Source organism: Miniopterus natalensis, chromosome 17 (assembly GCF_054644295.1).
Source record: "Miniopterus natalensis isolate mMinNat1 chromosome 17, mMinNat1.hap1, whole genome shotgun sequence".
Lineage (NCBI taxonomy): Eukaryota > Metazoa > Chordata > Mammalia > Chiroptera > Miniopteridae > Miniopterus > Miniopterus natalensis.
Genome location: NC_142097.1, coordinates 36,926,032 through 36,947,713, shown reverse-complemented (window position 1 = coordinate 36,947,713; position 21,682 = coordinate 36,926,032). Strand labels below are relative to the sequence as shown.

General features: G+C 48.8%; 1 protein-coding gene across 3 annotated transcripts in view; it reads left to right on the top strand.

Moving 5' to 3' along the window:
• The first annotated feature begins 522 nt into the window (after positions 1-522).
• The window catches only part of PECAM1 (platelet and endothelial cell adhesion molecule 1), a 44,138-nt gene continuing 22,978 nt past the window's right edge, over positions 523-21,682 (top strand). For all 3 annotated transcript variants that reach the window (XM_016204607.2, XM_016204598.2, XM_016204590.2), the window contains exons 1-10: positions 523-765; positions 851-877; positions 6,308-6,601; positions 8,114-8,419; positions 9,861-10,136; positions 14,584-14,832; positions 15,936-16,211; positions 19,247-19,534; positions 20,128-20,235; positions 21,392-21,419. In XM_016204607.2, coding sequence (XP_016060093.2) covers positions 702-765; positions 851-877; positions 6,308-6,601; positions 8,114-8,419; positions 9,861-10,136; positions 14,584-14,832; positions 15,936-16,211; positions 19,247-19,534; positions 20,128-20,235; positions 21,392-21,419 — 1,916 coding nt within the window. In that variant the 5' untranslated portion in view covers positions 523-701. The remainder of the gene's footprint in view (positions 766-850; positions 878-6,307; positions 6,602-8,113; positions 8,420-9,860; positions 10,137-14,583; positions 14,833-15,935; positions 16,212-19,246; positions 19,535-20,127; positions 20,236-21,391; positions 21,420-21,682) is intronic.

Sequence of the window (21,682 nt, the reverse complement as noted above, 5' to 3'; positions counted from 1 at the left end):
CCCTGCGAAGCTTCTTCCCGTAGAACTCCTTTTTGCCCACGGGAGACCGGGCTGGAGAGGTAAGCAAGCCAGGGCTGGACGGTGGGGACTGTAAACTGACTTTCTCTGGAGGGCAATGGGGAGCCATTCGGAGGTTTCCCTGATGAACCTGCAAATTTTCTAGAAAAGTCAGCCCTGTCCCGCGGCCTGGCCTGGAAAGGCAGGCGGTCCGCACTTACGCTGTGTGGAAAGAACCCCCTTGGAGGCCAAAGGAAAGCAGAGGGACCTTGCTGAGTGTCCAAGGAGAGAGGCCCTTTGGCTGGAAGTTGGGGAGAGGGAGGAACCCTCTTACCCTGCCGCGAGAAGGGGCCCCATAGCCAGGCGAGAGAGGAGGGTCAGGAAAGCTGAGGCAAAGCGCCCCTTATGCCTTTTTCCCCCCTAAATACTAAACAAAGCGGCTGTGTTCAGTGGCCTCTCAGGAAGACCAGTCATTTCCTGAGGAGATATCAGGCCAGCCCAGGCATTGTTCCCAGTTTCCAGCAATGGCCACCATTACCTGACCAGCACCACAGCCCGTCTTTCTGCTGCTCTGGGAGAAATTACCAGAGTGGTCTTTCTGCTTTTCACAGGGCAGGTTCTCATCTGCAGTGCGTGGGAAGCGTCTTCTGCCCCAGGAGCATGGCCCAAAGGCAGCACTAACTGCCCTGAGTCTTGCTTTCGAGATGCTGCTGGAGCTGACTAAAGAGGGCAAGATGTGGCTGGGAGCCCTGCTGGCGCTTCTGCTCTGTGAGTTTGACTCTCTTTCTACATCACTTACACATCATGAGAGTGGAAGCGAGGGAAGTCACCATATTTCTTCTGTCTTTTCCAGGTTCAAGCCTCGAGGGTCAAGAAAACTGTAAGTTGTCAAGTTTTTACGTAGGTTCATAGTGTCTTTCCGAGGTTCTTAACACTCGTGTCAAATTGCCTGTGTTAATTAATGTCCATAACTATTGAGAAAATATATTCCAATTGAGAGCAGACGTTAATTGCCTTCTGGCATTTTTAGAAGGTTTGGGGGGGGGGGGGGGAATCCACTTTTCCGAAGCCAAGTTCTAATTAGCATGTTCTAGAAGTAGCAGATATTTCCTGGATCCTAGTGAACTGCTGTATGTTAGGTTTGGGGAGGTGATAAAAACCAAACAAATTGAGTGACTGCATAATCTGTTTCTTGTTCTACCATACATTTCTCGTTTTCATATTCTACCCCCTTCCCTTTTTTTGATTCACACGTGAAATGTAATCGGTTTGTTAGATTCATGAAGACAGAAAATAGTTTAAATTGTTACGATTTTTTTCTCCTAAATGATCTAAAACATACTGGATTTCATTTCCCATCCACCCATGAGGCGATACTGTGTGCTTGTGCTCAGGGAGGGGCTCATCCTTGAGGTCTGGTTTATCATCTGCTTTGGAGTTAATTTTGAATCTTTAAGATAAGCGGGTGTGGTTTTGCTTCAGCTGGGACCCCGTGAAGGAGAGGGCTTGGCTGGGTCCCGGGTCTTAGCGGAGGGAGAGCCCGCAGAGCAGGATCCTACGTCCGTGATCACTTTGGTCTGCAAAGAATGGGGGTGAGGGGCTGTAGACAGTTGTACAGCTCTCTGGAGGTGATGAACTCGGATGATCCGGGTCTGTCGAGCCAGGGTTCAGAGCAGGGGCTCCAGGACAAGGAGGGCTAGTGTGGCTACTAGCAAAGCCAGTCTGCAGGCCTCCCGATCAACTGCTGTGCTCCAGCAGGCTTCTGATCCCCGTGGCAACCCAGGGGGGCAGATATCCATGATCATCCCAATCACCCCAACTCACTAATGGTGTCAGTGCATCTGTGTGAGTGGTGGGGAAGGGAAAGGGAAAGAGAAAGGGAACGGTGAGGGCATGCTCGGGGCAGGGAGAGCTGGAAGGGAGAGCATGCTGGGTCCCCAGGCCTAAGGGTTTTAAGGGTGAAGATTTTAGGGGAGGTCCCAGGGGAAGACCTCATTAGAATATTCTGGAGTTTTCCAGGTCCTTTCAGAGTTGTGGTCTCCTCTGATTGATTGGCCGGGGGCCAGGGCAGGGGGTCATTATCCAGTACAGTTGGTCCTGAGGTCAGCCAGGGGCCGCTGGTCTGGTTTGGCTGCTTTTCTGGGCCTGAGGTCTAAATGTTTATCTCTAGGGAGGAGAGGTCAAGGGGTCCCAACCGCTGGGGGAGGAAAGGCCACCCTGGGGACCAGGTCCCATCCTACAATTGCCTTTTGCTAGGCACCCGGGGCTCTCTGCCCTGGTGACCTCCTGTGCCTGGTGCATGTCCTTGCTCTGCTGGCGTCCGTCCCTCTGCGGACCACACCACCCTGCTCCCCGCGCCCCGGGCGCGGTGCTGGGTCAGCCTCGGTCCCGTCAACTCTCGCCCCCCCCCCCCCCCAAACAGCGCCGTCTGGAGGGAACTCCCTGGGCTCCCGCGCCCGGCGGCTTATCTGCCTCCGCACCCGTCCTCCCGGCTCCCTCCCGCCCGCCTGCCCCGCCCCATCCCCGCGCCCCAGTCGCGCCCAGGCCCACGTCCTGTCCTTTAGGCGGCTGCCGTCCCCGTTAGTATCTTCCCCTCTCCCCGCAAACACGACTGACAGCTCTTAGTTTTTTAGGAAAAAGGAAAATCACGCACAGCCCCCGCCGAAGGCCGGCTGCGCTCCCCGCCTGCGCTCCCTGCCCTCGGGGGTCCCCGCGCCCGCGCCGGTGCGCCACCGACCCCGCGGGCGGTGCGCTGCGGGCCGTTGCTGCGCCTGCCCGAGCTCCGCCCTGGGCCTCCGGGCCCTCTCCGCCTGCTCGCTTCCATCTCCCACACAGCCCGCCCCCCGCATCCCCTTGTCTCTGCAGGCCCCCTGCCTTGCCCTCTCTGGAGCTGGACCCCCCTCTCCACCCCCACATACCCCCAGTTCCAGCGGCGCCCTGGCCTCTCCCCTGAGCATCATATATACGGGGCCAGTGGGTGACATCGCCTCCCAGCCACGTCCCAGCTCCCCCCAGAACTGTGCCATCACCTGACTTTTTTCTTCACCCTAATCTTTTCCTGCCATCCTCTACTTCAGTGGGCGACACCTGCACCCAATCCAGGGACCTCATCTTGGAGTCTGCCTCAACTCCCATATTCAATCAAGTAATCCTTTAAACAATTTTAAATAAAATGCGTGTAATACAAAATTTATTTATTACCAACGACGTTTAGTACGTTCATGATGTTGTGCAAACATCACCACTGTCTAGTTCCAGAAACTCTTACCTCCCCTCCTCCCTTTTTGTGTCCACTAAATATTTCTAAAATCTATCCCTTCCCTTCATTCCCACCGCACCTGCCCTCGCTCAGGCCTCATCCGCTCTCACCTGAACCCCTGTCCAAGCTGGTCTCTCCCTCCAGCCCACAGTGAACTTTCTAAAGCTCCAGTGTCACCATCACCCTTCTAAACACCCCCAGGACAGGGCCCAGCTTGTCAGCATGGCGGGCAAGGCCCTTTGTTCTGGCACCTCCTACCTGGCTCGCTTGGCCCCTCTGGCCCCATACTCTGGTTCCTGTGACTGTTTGTGCCCGGATGCATTGATTTCTCATGCCCCTGTGCCCTGGTACATGCTGTTCTCCTACCTGGATCACCCCTGTTCTTGGCCTGGTTCAAGGCTCAGTTCAGGAGTCACTTCCTTCAGACTTTCCTTGGCCTCTCCTGGGCAGCCCTTCCTCTTGGTGTTTGCATCACTGGAAGCCAGTTATCTGGGTCCCCGCCAACCTGAGTGGTCCACGACAGCAGGCACGATTTTGTATTCACCTCCTAGGCCCGCCACCTGGCACAGGTAAATATCTCCTTGAAGGAGACTCCAAATGAATTTGGAAATATTTGAGACTCCTATGAGAGGATGGGCCAGCATGCTCTATGCTGAGCACTGAAGTTCAGCAGCGAGTCCATGCTCCATGGCTCTCTGATTTTCCTGACAATAGCGGGTGTCTTCTCCTTACTCCCCCCACCTTTCTTTCTGAGTCATTTCCAGGTTGGGGGCCAAGCATCTGGCTGAGTCACAATGACTCATCTTCCCAGGGAACATCAGCATCCGCTAACTGGCAGCTGGAGGTACAGGAAAGCAGACCCCTTGGTTTTAGGGCTCGAAGATGTGTCACTATGGTCCCTGGGTGCCTTATCTCACATCATTTTGGGGGGTCAGGAATCCAGGAATGGCTTAGTTGGGTGGTTCTGAATCCAAGTCTGCCAGGAAATTGCAGATAAAATGTTGGTCAGGGTTACAGTGATCGGAAGGCTTGTCTCAACCCAAGCATTAGAATGTTACCCATACCTATATCTACCTGTATCTTCCTCCCAATCTTATCCCTACTTCCTTTCAGAAGTCACCGTTCTCCTGACTTTTTTGTATTAATCTTATACCCATCCACCCTTTAAAATTTATGTTGTTTCAGATGATTTGTCAGTAGGCACTTTGGGGTTTCTTAGGTAATATCATAGTATCTACCTTTGGGGGCTTTGAAACATTTGACTACACTATCCACTCAAAAATTTATTTTATTTATTTTTATTTTATTTATTTAAAATATATATTGATTTCAGAGAGAGGAAAGCAGAAGGAGAGAGAGAGATAGAAACATCAATGATGAGAGAGAGTCATTGATCGAACCTGCAACCCAGGCATGTGCCCTGACCAGGAATCGAACCCCAATCGCCTGGATCCCAGGTCAATGCTCAACCGCTGAGCCATGCCCGGCCAGGGCCACTCAAAAATTTAAATAAAACTTTAAAATCTCATGATTGTTTTACTCACATTTGTGGAGGTAGATGACACAGGAAGCTAACAAAGTAACTCTCAACCCCAGGTAGCCTCCTTAGAATGGGAAAGGTGAAAGTTATGGCCAAGATGTGTAGGAGTTTGGAGGTTTTAAGAGGCTGAGCTACCTGATTTTAAGGTCATGGACTTTAGATAGATTTCCCCCCACGCTCTCCAAATATTGTCCATTCTTTCTAGCCATATGCAGATCACAAGGTGTTTGAGGTTGGTGTTGGGGACAGGAGTTTAGACAATGACTATTTTATAGCACTGATTGGGCCCAAATCCATGTGCCTTGGATAATAAACCACAGGCAAGGTAGAGCTGAGGTGCTTTGAGGTGCATCAAGGAGCATAACTAGGAACCCAGGTAGGCTGCAGAAGGACCTACAGCAGGATCAAGAGGATTCTCAAAAGACAGACCTGCCCTGGTCTGCTCTGAAGCTCGGACAAAAGTCCTGACCAATAAGCATGGTCCAGAAGCTTCTAGCCTGAAAAATTTTTCAGAGCAGTGGCCCACGACCAACCAACCAACAGACAAAAATACTTATTTGCTAGCCAGAGAGCATCCAGTTTCAAGCAGTCCATCTTCCCATCAGCCCATCATTGTAAATAAGTCTCAAGATGTGCTCTCTAGTCAGCTGAATTCTGTTGCTAGCCTATGGTTGCTGGATATTAGGGCCAGAAAGGATGCACTCGGCTAGTCGATCCGGTGCCTGGTTTCTGGCAGAGATTGGGCAGCTAGCTGGGCATTGTAGCTGCCCCGCGTGCTTGAGGGAGATTTCCCTCATCAGTGGAAGGAAACCTGCGCTCTTTGCTTCTCAATGGCAGATGGGGATGGGGACTGCATGTGGCTGCCTGGGACATGGTTTCAAGTCCTTAGCCATCCGGCGAGGCCTCTAAGCTCATCAGATAGAAAACGCCAGCTGGGGCTGTGCTATTGTGTCAGTTGAGGGTGAGAAGGAAATTTCCAGGGTGTGACCATCTGACTTCAGCATAGTGGTAGCTGTCCCTTAGTAAGCAATTACCGCATGTCAGGCACTGTATGGGCGTGTTCCCGTTCCTCGCCCGTAAGTCTTGCAACAACCCACTAAGTAAGTATTATTACCCCTTCGTACCGATGAAGGCTCAGAGAGGTTAATCGCCCAAAGCCACACAGTAAGTGATGAACCAGGACTCGAACACTTGTCTGCCTGAATCCTACACGCCCTCCAGGGGCCACAGTGTGGCAGCTCACGGGCTGCCTAGGTCTTATGGACATGCTTTGTTTGTCCCACCCTGAAGACCACCACCTCGTTTTGGTGGGAAAAATGAGCAGCTTAGTACTAAAGGCCTCATGCTTGACCCACTCCCCAGAGTCATTACCCACCTGGCCCCTGTAGGCATTTGGGACCCCTGGACACTCTGCTGCCTAGGATGAACCCAACCCAATGTGGTGAAGGTCACCAGGACAATGCTGTTCCTGAGACAGCAGGTGTGTCTTCCCTCCTTCCCTTGTCATTTAGCTTTCACCATCAACCGCATCCACATGGTGGTCCTGCCAGGGCTGGAGGTGCAAAACGGGGCGAACCTGACCCTTCAGTGCGTCGTGGACATCAGCACCACTTCCCAGGTCAAGCCTCAGTACCAGCTGCTCTTCTATAAGGACGACACGCTGTTTCACAACGTCTCCACCACGGAGAACGCAGAGAGTTATTTCATCCCTCAAGCCCGGGTCTACAACGCGGGAATATACAAATGCACTGTGATTCTGGACAACAAGGTGAAAACCACACCGGAGCACTACGTGACAGTGAGAGGTGAGTCCCTGGGATCGAGCGTAGCTCAAGCAGACGGAGCTGCCACACGCAGCAGCGAGAGCAGTGACAGGGGGTCCACCTGCTCACCCGTCACCTTTCTCACTCATCTGCCTGGCATTTTCCTCACCTGAAAATGCTCCCAACATGACAGGCTGTTTCTCACCATCTTGCCTTTGCACATGCTGTTCCCTCTCCCGGGAATTCCCTTCTTCATCTCATCTCCTTGTGAACTGCTATTTCTCCCCCAAGACTCAACTCAGTGGTCTCTTCTCTGACACTTTCCCAAATAAAACTGTTCTCCCCAGGGTGCTCGCAACTCTCACGCTCTCTCTACATTCAGTGGTATTTGTGTAAAGGCCATCGGGCCAAGTGTTGACATTGGATACTGTAGTCAGTCTGCCTGGATTCCAATCTGGGCAAGTCCCTGAATGTCTCTAAACTTTAAAATTCTCATCAGTGAAATGGAGATAATAATAATACCCAGTTCAGGGAATTTTGAGAGGGTTAAAAGATATCTGTAGATAAAGGACTTAGCCTCGTACTAGCACGCAAGGAGTTCCCAGTAAGTGGCATTTACTCTCCCTCGATGTTGCAACTATTTCTTACATGTGTGTCTGCTTCTCTGGACTGTGAGATCATGAGGAAAGAGGTAGTGTTTGGCCTATTTTTTGTATCTCAAACAAATAATGTGGCTCATAGTAGGCAATCAATAAATGTGAAATAAACAGATGAAAAGAGGAAATAGAAATGGACAGGGATGGGGAAACAGAAGAGAAATCATTGTGGGAAATTTGGGTTCAGAGATATAGGGTTTCATTCATTCATTCATTCATTCATTCATTCATTCATTCCCTCAAGAAACATTCCCCAAGGCTGCAAGTCAGGAAAAAAAACAACCAGTGCAGGACATGAAAATGCTCTGTTATTCTGTTTTGCTTTTTGAACTGGGAGGCCATGCACCCTCCTCTCTCCTACCCCTCCACCCCAACTTTTGGTTTTGGAGTCAGACAGACCCGGGGTCGAATCTTAACTCTAGGGCTTGACAACTATGAGCTTTTGGATGAGCCTTGAACCTCCCGGAGCTTCACCTTCTTCATCTGTAAAATGGGCATAATTTTATCTTTCATGCTCATCCAAGAGGTTTATTGTGAGAATTACATGGGGTCATGGGTATAAAGTCAACCTAGCACTCAATGAAATATAACAATCACAGTAATACTAATGAGTACTGGCTGCTTCGTTTTGTTCTGTTTTGAACTGTTTCATTTGGGAAGACTTGTCTCCCCAATGGGATTATAAATGTTGAAAGCACCAACCACATCGTCAATATATTTTGTCTTCTTCAAAATCCCTGGCGTAATGCTGGGCACATGCACGCTCAATACTTACCCAGTAGGTAGCGCCGGGTGTCCTGGGAATAAAAGCAAAGGACCCTTAGGTGGGTCAACCACAAAGACTCAGCCTGCGCTGTTCAGTCGAACTGATACTCATAGACTTTCTCTTTCCCCAAAGGAGTGGCCCATCCCAGAGTGACACTGGACAAGAAGGAGGCGATAGAAGGCGGGGTCGTGATGGTCAATTGCTCTGTCCCAGAGGAAAAGGCCCCGGTATATTTCACAGTCAAAAAAGTTGAACTGGACACAAGAGCTGTCAAGCAACACAAAGAAAAAACTTCTCAGCACCAGAATTTTGTGATGCTGGACTTCACAGTCGAGGAGCAGGACCGTATGATCTATTTCCTATGTCAAGCCAGAATCTTTTCTGGGAAACAAGTGGAGACCTCTACAACCACCAGGAGCGATCTGGTCACCGTGAGGGGTCAGAGTCCTGCTCTTCTGTTTTTCATCCTTTCTGGCTTGCTGGTTTGGTGTGGGGAGGAAGAGCCCGGGATTGGAAAGGGGCTGGGCACATCCGGCTGGACTGCTGTTCTCAGCACTGGTCTTAATCACTTTAGCTCCATAGTTTTCAAACTTTTGGATGGTGACACAGTTTTATTTATATAAATCATATATATATATATATATATATCAGGGTGGGGCAAACGTAGGTTTGCAGTTGATTGGGCTATTACATTTGCCCCCATAAACTGTCAGCTCATATGCACTTTGTCCATTTTTTACTGTTTCTTATTGATTTGTTTGAGCCCTTTATAAGTGAAAGGAATTAGCTCTTTGTCAGGTCCTGTGCAGATATTTTCCCCGGTTTGTCACTGTTTTCATTTTATGATTTTTTTTCAGTGCAGGAGCTTTTCATGCTTAGGTAATCAGATTTATCCATCTTCCTTCCTTATGGTTTTGAGAGTCAGTTTTGTGATTCACCCCCAAAGTTCCTCCCCACTCCAAGATGATCAAAGAAAAAAATGCACCTATGTTTCCTCTTACTGTTTCTCTTACTGTGGCTTAAATGTGTGTGTGTTTCCTGCATTTAGGTCTCTGGTGCATCTGGAGTTAGTTTGGATGTAAGAAAAACCCTTCAGTTATTATTAAGCTACCCCAGAGGGCACTTGCTGAGGGTCCTACAAGATGTTCGCTCTTTTCTGACCTTTGCTCAGACTGTTTATTTAAATGATAGCTTTTTTGGTTAATTTTTATTTATTGATTGTAGAGAGAGAGGGCTAAACATCAGGTTGTTGTTCCGCTTACTTACGCGTTCATTGGTTGATTCCTGTACGCAACCTTGGCGTATGGGGGCGACGCTCTAACCAACTGAGCTACCCCGCCAGGGCCAAAGTGATAGCTTTTTATTGTGAACTTGAATGATTTTATAGTTAAAAAAACTAATGAATATGAAAATATATCACTCTACATTCACTTTTGGCATTTTAAATGTCACTATCTGTATGTACTGTCTGTGGTCTACTATTTTTTAGCAGGAGCGAAGGCCTAGCCCTGCTTCCCTCACCACCTCCTGACTCATAGTTTATTAAAACAGTCTGTTTCTAATGACTGTGCTTAATTCTGAGGTCATTTGAAGAAGGCTCTGCCGATGAGATCTAGAGAAGATGGTTTAGCCCTGGGGAAGCTCAAGAAAGTTAGAGAATTGCAATTAAGAAGAAGGTTGAAGATGCAAGAATGAGCGAGAAGGGAGGGCACATCAGAGCCGCCTAGTTGAAATTTTTTGAGAGGACAGGTTGACTTTTTTTTTTAATTAATAAGGGGGAAAGGTGGCTGGTAACAAAAAGAGCCGAGCAAGGAGAAAGCGCCTTTTTCCCTCACCCAGGTTTGAACCTGAGCCCAACCAGCTTGTCCTCTTCTTGTAGAATCCTTCTCCAATCCCAAGTTCTACATCGACCCGGACGGGGTGATCACTGAAGGAGATCAGCTGACTATCAAGTGTACCATTCAAGTGACGCACAGCGCCCCGACCTTTCCGGAAATCATAATCCAGAAGGACAAGGCAATCGTGGCGCACAGCAAGCTGAAAAACGAGGCCTCCTACTCAGTAATGGCCATGGCGGAGCACAGTGGCAACTACACGTGCAAAGTGGAAACCAGCCAGATATCCAAGGTCAGCAGCATCGTGGTCAACGTAACAGGTAGGGCTGCTGCTGGAGGGTGTCGGCCTGTGGTGGGCTCAAGAGGCGACTGTGCTGGAATCCGGGATGGCCAGTGACACCCATACTTCCACTCCTGCTGAATGAATGAATGAACGAGTGTCTGAATGAATGCTGTCTGAATGAATGCGCTCGGGTGGGGGGGATGGTGCCCTCAGGGGGGAAAAGTCAATACAGAACCATTAAGCAGTTAGCAGTGGGGGTTGAGGCTGCAGATTCTGGCATCAGGTCCCAACCTTGCCACTCACCACTTCTGTGACCTCCGGGGACTTCCCGAGTTTCTCTTTGCCACAACTCTATGAGATGAGGGTAATGACAGAACTCAGCGATAGGACTGCTGCAGGGAATGAGTGACCTCAGGAGCCTCATACAGAGCAAGCACTCAGTGAGCATTAGCTAGTGTTTCTATTATTATAGCACACTTACCTCTCCTCTGTGCCAAGCCCTGTGCTAGATCACCAGGCGGGCCCTGTGACAAGGGCAGGAGTGAGAAAGCATTAGCAGACTCAAAAATAATGGTAACCATTCCCCTTTGTTGAACACGGTGACCGGTTTACATACTTTTTAATTTCATGCTCATAACAATGCTATGAGATCCGTATCATGATTCCAGTTTTATGGATGTGGAAACTGAGGCTGAGAGGTTGGGGGCAATGCACCCAACGATGACAGGATTACCAAGTGGAAAAACAAGAGTTGCCCTTGGGCCTATTTGACTTCTCAGCACATGCACTTAAAAGTTCCCTTAGATTCCTTCCCCCCCCCCCCCCCCCCTTACCTGGCTTTACTTCTCTTTATAGCTCTTACCACACAAAAAAAAGTCTTCTACTTCTTTCTGTTTACTGTATGTCTGCAGGCACTAGAGTGTAAGCTGATTAGGGCAGGAACATTAGCTATTTTATACAGTGCTGTATCCTTAATACCAAGAACAGTGCCTGGCACACAGTGGGAATTCAGTACTTATTTGTTGCATGAACGAATGAACATAGGATGAAAGTGTTTCAGAGGGCAGAGAGAGTCAGCACTTCTTGGTTCCCAAGAGAAGGTGTTCATTCATTCACTCATTCACTGAAAGCCTCCTGTGTGTTCAGCACTGAGTGTCACAGCAGCATCCCCCAGTACCATAGGCAGGCTGAGAGCTACCCAACTGGCTGATGGGCATATGTGCTGGATCCTGCTGGTCTATAGTGTGTGCTAGCGATTGAGCTTATTGTTGATCATGACAAATATTTTGAGGCACGTGATATTTTTCACTGATAAGACATGTCTCATCTCATTAGAGAAAAGTATTCGGTTCAACATATATTGAGCACCTTCTGTTTTGCTGGGCAACCTATTGGGGATAGAGAGTTGCCTAAGGTCGAGCTTTGCCCTTGAAGAATTCACAGACATAAATGGACCTTAAGAATGCAGAGCAATGAGGAATGAACAAAGGGATGGGCACACTGCTGTGAGAGCCTCAGGGACCAAGTGGTGAACGTATGGACCATTTCTCCAGTTAGGCAAGCATCCTTAAGCCTCGGGCCAGGCTACTTTAGGAAAGCATACAGCATCACTGGACCACAAGATGCTATTGTAGCTGATCACCCCCATCCAGATGCCTGTGTCATGTGGGGTATATAAGTCATTCAGTAGACCAGTCTCCCTGGCCCAGGAAAGCAAAGTGTCGTTCTCAGTCTGCCCTTCCATGCCTGCCCTGGGCCTGCATGCCCTGTGAGCCTGAGCTCCGTGCTTTCCATGTGGAGCTAACCTAGCCACATCAGAGCTGGCCGGCAAACACCCCCATGTTCAAGTTCAACCAAGCCTTTGGAAATGTTTCCAAGCCCACTTATGCATCTGGTTTTCCACGCCCCTATTACTATCAAGCCGGGAGGCTCAAAATAATTTTGTGAACATAAAAATCATTGAATTAGTCATTTGTCTTTGGATAGAAAAAGGGTTTCTTCTACCCCCACTGTATATCTTTTGAGGCCCAATCTATCACCAAGTGCCGCCAGGTCTGTCACCTCTGTCCTGTCTTCTTGGCTCTACAATCACACCCTAACGCTGGCCCTCACACCAGGATTATCACAGGGATCTCCTTGAGCATCTCTCTTCCAATTCATCCTTCAGCTGCAGGAGAAGCCCTAAGATGGCCTCTGTTTGGCGTAACCATTCCTGGCCTTAAACTCCTCTTGCTCGGTCATGATCCTTCACCTTGACCCCGCCGTCTTCCAAATATCCCTCCCCACTCAGCCTGTCCTTTCCCCTTGTCCACTGAAAACTTCTGCTGTCCTTAAGGACTGAGTCCCAAATCTCAATCCAGGCTCCCCAGGCAGAGCCCCGCGGCCACACCTCAGGTCCCATTGCACTCTGCTCATACCTTGACATCAACAGTCACTGCAAAGATTTAGCGTCTGTCCTCACCACTTGGTATGAGCTCTTGAATGACCAGGTCTGTGGCTCAATTAATCTTAAATCATCGATACTTAGCAGAGCACCTGGCACGTGGTAGGAGCTCAATAAATATTAGTTCATGAGTGAATCAAAGACTGGCCCCTGTCAGTCCACGTCATGGTCTTGGCTGTCTGTTTACATGAGCTCCTTTACAAACAGACTAACATTTCCTTCCTCATTGTAAACCTTCTTGTACCTGCCTCAGCGACATGGCTTCTATTTTTACTTTTTTGTTTAAATATTTTTAAAGGTAAAGTCATTGCTTTCGGATTTTTTTCTAAGTCATTTTTTCCCATTTTTGGGTATCCGCCCAGTGAGACTGTAGGGCACGTTAGGATGCCAGCTTCCTTGGTTCGCCTTCCCCACTCCTAATCTAGAGCTCTGAAAGCAGATGAGTCCACACTTGCGACATGGAAGGAAGGATGGCGCCTGCCTTAATAAAATGATTAATTATTGGGCACCACTTTACTCAAAGTTTTATTTTATTCCCCATAGAGGACACTGTGGACTGATTAAGATGGAAATGACTTCCATAACAATGTAACATCGATGATGACAATGGCAGTGTTGATTTGTACCCCCAAATCTGTACAGCAGGCAAATTTAGAGGCAAAGGTAGAACTGGATCTCCTGATTCCTGCCTGCATTCCCAAACCTCTAGCCCAAGAAGCTTTCCTGAGAGGAACTTTGGGACTCAGTCCCATTTTCTTTTCTTTTTTTTATTATTTTATTTTATTTTTATTTTTTTTTAAATATAGCTTTATTGATTTCAGAGAGAGGAAAGGAGAGGGAGAGAGAGAGACAGAAACATCAATGATGAGAGAGTCATTGATCGAGCCCGCAACCCGGGCGTGTGCTCTGACCAGGAATCGAACCCCGATTGCCTGGATCCTAGGTCGACTCTGAACCGCTGAGCCACGCCCGGCCGGGCTCAGTCCCATTTTCAATATGCAGATGGTCTCAAGAATCACTGACTCCTTCCCTCTGCATTGGGGACATAACCTCGAAGTCAGGGTGCACTGCTTCACATGAAGGAGCTGAGTCTCCACAGGGGTTAAGGACTTAATTAGTACTTTCCCTGTAGCTGAAAACAGAAACATGTACTATAACTATGAAATACTGATGTATTTAGGAAATATTTAAATAAAGCAATGAAAAAACCTCTTAAAAGCCAACTTCTGTCTTTACTACTGTTGCCATCCAACCTAAATGAGGGTACTAATAACTCCTTAAAGTGGCACAGAACATTGTAGCTTATGACTTGACCTCAGGAGGTATCGCCCATCCATTCTCTCCCAGAGACCTCCCCACAACATACACCTATGCCCTTCCCCTCACCCCCACTCTCCAAGGCCACAGGGACACAATCCACACTTCTTTAGGTGGTTCCCATGGTCCATCAGGATCCGCAGGCCTTCCTTTGGCCTATTCTACTCCCCCTTTGTTCCAGGCCGACTGAACTTGCAGGAGCTTGAACCTTCTGCCAGGCCTTCCAAATGCTGTTCCCTCAGCCTATGACCCTTTTCCTCTTTGCCTGGATGACTCCCTCCAAGCCTAGGTTCAGTGGCCCCTCTATGGGCTCTGCTGCAAACACTGGGTCTGAATCACCCACCAGACATCAGCCCTTTGATGTCAGGGACTGTTTCTTTGTTCACTGTTGTCTCCCCAATGCCAAGTGAGGTGCCCAGCCCAGAAGTAGCCTGAAATAAATACTTGTGGAACAAAACATGTGAGCGAATGAATAAATAGGTGAATTTTTACAAGTTGCAAAACTTTCCTAATCCACATCTGTGAAAGAAATTGGATTAACAAGGGCCGAAAACCTGCCCATTCTTTAATTGCATGGTTATCAGGTCTTTGAAAAGCGCTCTTTCTGCAGGAAGTTGGGAGTTGGTTCTGCCAAAAGCAGCTGGGCCAAGGGACTCTCTGTAAAGGGGGTTTGAGAGCAGTTCCCAGAAACATCTCACTCCATTCCCACTCACTGTTTTCTCAGAGCTATTTTCCAAACCGAAGCTGGAATCTTCCGCCACACATTTGGACCAGGGTGACAGCCTGAGCCTGTGGTGCTCTGTCCCAGGAGCACCTGAAATCAACTTCACCATCAAGAAGGGACACGAGAATGTGTCTCAGTCTCAAAATTTCACCACGAAAGCCTCAAAATGGGACAGTGGGATATACACCTGTGTCGCAAGCATCGGCAAGGTGTTCAAATTTAGCAACGCAGTGCAGATAACCGTGTGTGGTGAGTACGTCCTTGCTGGCGCAGAGTCTGAGGTTGAAGGGGAGACGGGGAACGTTTCACCAGCTGCCACCCCCTCCAGTCTGAAGGCAGATCAGACCCAGGCAGGGTAAGAACTCGAGGGAGAGAGAGGGGAGAGAAATCAAGAGGCGGAACAGAAGCAAGTGGTATTTCTGCCTAGAGTACAGGGGACAGGCAATGCAAAGAAACTGTTGCTGGCAAAAATCAAATTCATGGCTTTATTGTGGCTGCACGCTGACTGGCAGGATCTGGGCGGCTGGAGCAGGCACCTACCCACAAGTTCAGGGAGGGGACACTGCTTCGTCAACACTAAACTTTCAGAGCGAAGCTCCAGTTTTTCATTCAGATCCTGGCTGACCAGAAGGTCTAGGACTTCTGGTGGGCAGAGCGTAGGTACTGGGGTCGCCTAGTGCTGTGCTTCTTAGACTTGAATGATTGTGCAAAGCCTGGTTCGAAGGCAGGTCAGGATGGGGCCGGGTTCCCAGGTCCATCCCTAACTAGCGCTTTGAGGATGCTGGTGCTGCCGGGCCCTGGACCACACTTTGAGAAGAGGGATCCTAGATGAATGTGGGACTCTGGTCAAGGTGTCACTGTCACTGTCATTATTCAGTCATGGTCCTTCAGTATAACCTGTGGCCAAAGTTTCTCCAGCCATGATCTTAGTCTGAAATGAACCAGGATTTTAGCCTACTGTCAACCCTCTAGGCACCTAACTCAAAAGGAAATAACGCAAAAAACAAATGTGAGTCATCCCACCCTGATTCTTCTGGTGGTTCTTGGGAGAAGGTCATTTCATTCCATATGGACGTGTGTATATGTACATGTGAGATACATGAAAATAGAAACATATATTTAGAGGGGTGTAAGGTGTTTCTTGAATTTATGTCTTTTGTTTATAGCATTCTCTCTCTTTCTCCTCAACACACACACACTACCTGCCCATTTTAAAGACCTGTAAAGGTAGATAGAACAGGCAGGCATTTAAAATCACAGTGATGACAGAGAAAGCAAAGCCCAGAGTTTGGAGAAAGCACCCCGTGGGCGGGGTGTTTTGCTTCAGACGGTTTCTCTCTCTGTCATTCTAGAAATGCTCTCCAAGCCCAGGATTTTCCATGACTCCACGTCTGAGGTGATAAAAGGACAGACCATCGAAATCCGCTGCCAATCCATAAATGGAACCTTTCCTATTTCTTATCACCTTTTAAAAGCAAGTAACACTTTGGAGAGTTACACCATAGACTCAAATGAGCCCGCAGTATTCAAAGATAACCCCACAGAAGACACAGAATACCAGTGCCTGGCGGATAATTGCCATTCCCATCTCGAAATGGCCAGTGAGATTCTGTCGGTCAAGGTGATAGGTAAGTTGCTGTGCTATCGGAAGAAATTAGGTGGGGCCCTGGCTGGGTGGCTCAGTTGGTTGGAGTGTCGTCCCTTACACCAAAAGGTATTGGGTTCGATTCCTGCTCAGGGAGGCAACTGATCGGTGTTTCTCTTTCACACCGATGCTTCTCTCTCTCCCTTCCTCTCTCTAAACATATCCTTGGTTGAGCATTTTAAAAAAACTAACCATGTGGGGTGGGGGCTTTAGTTCACATTTTCAAAGGTTTGGGATTTCCCAGGGTTGGTGTGGACAAGGGAAATGGGTGGTACTTATGCCAAATCTGTAAACATAGCATGTAGACAAGAAGGACCAAGACCCAGGTCAATGGGGCCAGAAAATATCTGGGGGCTACTAGTGTGACCAGTGCCCTCTCTTTTCAGAACCTTTCAAGTGAACTGTTAAAATATGAGAGAGAGGTGTCCCAACTTCAGGAAGCTCGAAGTTGTGCTTTTGGGCTCTCTTAGCATTTGTTCCTTTTTAGGTGAACTGCCAGCCATCTCAGAATCGTTGACCAAAGCTCTCCTCTACTGTTGACCCTTGTCGGGCAAACTGTCGCGTGCAGAACCCACAGCAATTAGAGCTGCAGGCTGTAGTCTCACGAGGACTTGCTAACAATCGCCTGGGACTCTCATACCCATTGTCCTGGGCGGATATTTTTCCTTGAGCCTCTATCTGTGCCTCTCAGAGGCCTTAAAGTGCCATTGCCTGCATCCCTGAGATAGCCTGCATCCTGCTATAAAATGCATACGCCTCCCTTCTCTTCCCACCTTTCTTCTGGCTTAATAACTTTTATCTACATGTGCCGTGTGAATATCTTGAGTTAGACAGAGATTCCTGCTGCTATTAACATACAGTCTAAGAATAGCCATGCTTTTCGCATTAATACCCATATATATTAAGCACTTAAAGCTATAGGGCATATTAAAAAAGACATATTCTTTATGTTTTCAATAATATAACAAGAAACACAAGATCGCCTGATAAAATAGTGGGAAGCTATTTGGTTATATATGAATATCTGAATAACAGTGTAAATAAGCCTAGAAAAACGTTATTAGGCAGCACATTATTAATTGTCACATGAAATAGCCCCGCACTGATGGTGATAGGAGTTTAGGGCATGAAGAGCTGGGGCTGGACAGTGTATCGGCAGAGAGGGCTAGAGGCGTCCTAACAGCCTTGTCAAATACATGAGCAGAATCTCCAGGGACTAGTCAGATCGGGTGGCTGGAAACAAAGGTTGGGAGTGGAAAATGATTGACTATACACTGGGAAAGCGACTGACCCCAACTGTGAAGGGCATCAAATGCCAGCCTTGGGGACAGGGAATTTGCCCTGTGTGAGTAAAGAGGCAGAAGAAGGGAGGCGGACATGGTGAGAACGGGCCTGGGAACATGAGCCCGGCGCCTGTCAGTGAGAAGGAGAGGTGACTTCAGACCTCACACTGCCTTGAGGAGCCAATGTGGGAGCCCACGTGAAACTGTTGGTTTAAGTTGGGTCCATAACATTTACTGAGCCCTGCCCATGTGTCCACCCCTGTGTGAGCTATTTCAGTAAATTATTCCCTTTAGTACTTACAACAGCCATGGAAGACCCATAATAATATTTATCCTTGCTTTGTGATGAGGCAAATAAGACTGAAGACAGACAACTGGTAGGCAAGCGGGCCTGGGAATCGAGGCAAGGCAGTGTGGCTCCTGATCCCAGCCTGCCGCTGTCCCTTCATGCTTCACGAGGAAAGAGGCTGCCCTGTCAGGCTGCACCCGTCAAGAGTCTGCCCTTGTGGTTGACCTCCACACCTCATCCCAGGCCTGGGGCTCCCTTACTCGGACCCGCAGCTCCACGGTCTGGCCACCCACCGCACTCACGAGGGTGATTCATGAGTCAGGTGCCAGTGTCACACTAATGGGAAGGTCTACAGGGAAAGACAATTTAGGGTCAAAATTTTGGTGGTTTCAACCAGGAACCAGGGAAAGGGGACACGGGGAAGATAAGTTCTGCTTGGATCTGCTGGGAAGGAGAGGCTGGCAGGCCTCCAGCTAGAAACGCCCAAGTGCAAATCAAGACTCGGAATTCAGGGAGCAGTCTGGAGCAGAGCTAGGTATTTAGGCACCCAGTGCTGTGTGTTTACGTGTCAAATGCAAGAAGAGAAGCGATGGTGTAGGTGAAATCTCCGAAGAGGAGAGTGGAGAGGGAAAACAGGACTGACTTTTGCAGAAAGTCCCTATTTAAGAGGCACAGGGCAGAAAACCCGGTGAGTATAGAGGGAGTGGCAGGGGAGGAGGGAAGAGCCCCTGGATCTGGAGACATCACAGGAGCCCCAGGGGGCTGAGTTCATAAGGAAAGGCGGGGTGACGGCTGAGAGCGGTAGGGAGGCCAAGGAAGGCTGGGGCGACGGGAGGAAGGTCTGCACTGGACTTAATCTGCTGGGCACTCAGGGACAAGCCCGTCAGGGGATCAGGTGGAGTTTCTTCAAAATCAGAGATAGGGTCCAGTTCCAGAAGCAGAGGGATGGAGGTCAGATTTCAGGGGTAAGAAGAAAGTGGGAAATGAGGGTGTGAAAGCAATTGGTTTAGACCACTCAGAAAGGAAAACAGAAAAACAGGAAGATCGTGAGTCAAGTGACTTGCTCATAAGACCTGGAAATGCCATGTATCTTTATAAGCAGAGAAACCACACACACACACACGCACGCGCGCGCGCACACACACACACACACACTCACACACAGAATAGACCTCCACAGAGCACGTAAGTTAATGGGTATAGTCAAGCTGGGCCGTCAGCAATACTTGAGGTGGCAAATGAAGGCGGGTGTCTCTAGCATCTTGTGTTTAATCAGCACATGGGGACAGGAGGTGTCCGTTGCTACCCTCCTGGGCTAATTACAGGAGGAACCGAAGAATGCAGGGTATGAAGACTGACAAATCCAAGCCTGAGCCACGGCGTAGGTGGAGGCCCCCGCCCCAACCTCCCACCTGTCTCAGCGCTGATCCCTCTCCTGCTTTTCAGCTCCGGTGGCTGAGGTCAAGCTCTCTATCTTGAATAAGAAGAAAGTGGAGTCTGGGAAGGAACTTGTGCTTCGATGCTTCGTGAACGAAGCGTCTGGTCCAATCACCTATAAGTTTTACAAAGAAAAGGAGGCGAAGCCCTTCCACGAAATCACCTCGAATGACACCCAGGCCTTTTGGTACAAGACACAGGCTAGTGTCGAAGAGGAGGGACAGTATTACTGCACAGCCGCCAACAGAGCCAACCCTGCCAAAAACATCCCCCAAAGCAACATATTGGCAGTCAGAGGTGAGTCGCCGTGTCCACAGCGAGGTGTCGTGTGGCCACCAAGGGTGAGGCCAGAGGGCCCACTGCTCGTAAGAGGGAGTGGATGGGGGGTTAAGAGACCAGTGTCCTCCAGGCTCTTTGGTTGTAAAGCAACAGAAACCCACTCAAATTATACATAAAAGAGGAATTATTATAAAGAATTGGAAGTACTTCACCCAGTTTTAATTCCAAATTCTTGGTGGAGAGATAGCAAATGGCCTATTTTGGGTCAAACTTCTACCCATGAGCCACCTATGGCCATGGGGACCGAGTCATGAAGAACAGAGATGGTTAGAGGAGCCCGCCTATGTGAATAGAGAGGGTGGTCTCCTAGAGAAGAGACCCAGGAGGAGTCGACATCAGTCCTCTACCTCTTTAAAACCAGAGCTGATTCTGTAGCAAGAACAACCATTTCTGCACCAGCTACGAACACAGAATCCCTCAGAGGGAGATGCTCAGTATAAGGTGCGGTTACGGGAAATAAAAGTCAGTCTTATTTGTTGCTTAAGGCTAATGGTTTTTTCTTGCTGGCAGAGAAAAAAAACGCTCTTTATTTTAATTTTTCTTATTTCCAGTCTTTCTTGCCGCATGGAAGAAAGGACTTATTGGAGTGGCTGTCGTCGCAGTGTTAATTGCCATCTTGGTACTTGGGGTCAAGTGCTATTTTTGGAAGAAAGCCAAGGGTGAGCACAGTTCCCTCATTGCATTCTGACAGGTGGTCCTCGCCAGGAAAGCGGCCATAGGTGTGAGGGGCTTCAGCTTTAGGGGAGGCTCTGCTCTGCCCCAGTGGGAGCTCAGGAGATGTAACTGACGACGGTTGTTTTCTCCTTGGGGTGTCACCTTGATAACCAAAGATCTTGGCTTTGGTGGGTGTGGAGCTTTTACTGCCACTGGATTTAGCTAGGCCAAAATGAAAACGATTGCTTTCTGAGTTGAGCAACCCAGAAAAGATAAATTCGGGGGAACATTCCATCTATGTATGGTCAGAAGAAGCCGTTGCTGTGAATTTGGCCACCCTTAGTCCTGCAGTTGGTAGAGGGGTGTGAGTGTTATGGAGACACCCCCACATACACTGAATACCGCCCCTCCCACCCCCCCAGTTAATTTGCCTGCTGTGCTGTGATTTCTACCCTGGGCTTGAGGTTGGCCACACAAGGAAGGGAAACCGGGACCCCACGCTGACATGCCTGAATCACAGCCCGTTAGCCTGGACGCAAGGAAAAGGGCCCAGCACCAGTAAACCCACCAAGATCTGTGTGGGATAAAGCAGGTTCTGAGGGAGCCCTGGTGCTGCTGCCCGGGATGGGTAGGGGCAGAGAGATAAGGAGGGGCCCTGGTTTTTTTCTAGAACAGGAAATCCCTCTGAGAAGACAAGCTCCAGATCAAACCCCTTCCTAAGGGAACTGGGTCATCGCAGAGCAGACAAGGTTAGAGGTCAGACTTGCTCTCAGGCCAGCGAGGGATTCAAAGCACGGGGGTTGATTTAGCCTTTACTCCTTGGGACGCTCTTGAATCAGAAGTGGCCTTTTTATCTGGCTAATCATTGTTTTCACTTCTATCACGTCCCACTCAAGAAAACAGCTCCTGGCTAACAGAACAGAATGTCGTATTTCTGAGTGAAATGATGTGAAATCTCTCAGAATAAGACCGAGAGAAGACCTACTTGGTTAATTTTTTTCGTTTCTTTTTTTTAAAGCAGAAATATATTGGTGTTCTTTTCACTTTTTATGGGTAGCCAATCTTTAAGAAAGCCAAATGTGGTTGAAATGAGTGTCCCTATCTGGTACGGACATGGGCCCCTTTTCCTGACTTTGGTTTTTTTCTCTTTCTCTTTTCAAGCCAAGCAGATGCCAGTGGAGATGTCCAGGTCAGTGCCTGTCCTCGGAAGAGAGGCGCTGCTCTGTGGGCCTGGGCGGACTTGTCTGTAGGGAGAGCCTGGCTACGAGGATGTTTTTGGGAGGTGGTTCTTGGGAAACTCCGAATAATAAGGGTGTAAATATATTGGGGGGGGGGTGCTTGTCACAGTGGAAGATTGCCAGCTGTCCTTTCACGGGAAGAGATGGCTTTATTCTGAGGTCATATCCTTCCTTCCCTGTTACTTGTGAAATCCCTTTTTCCTTACAAAATTAC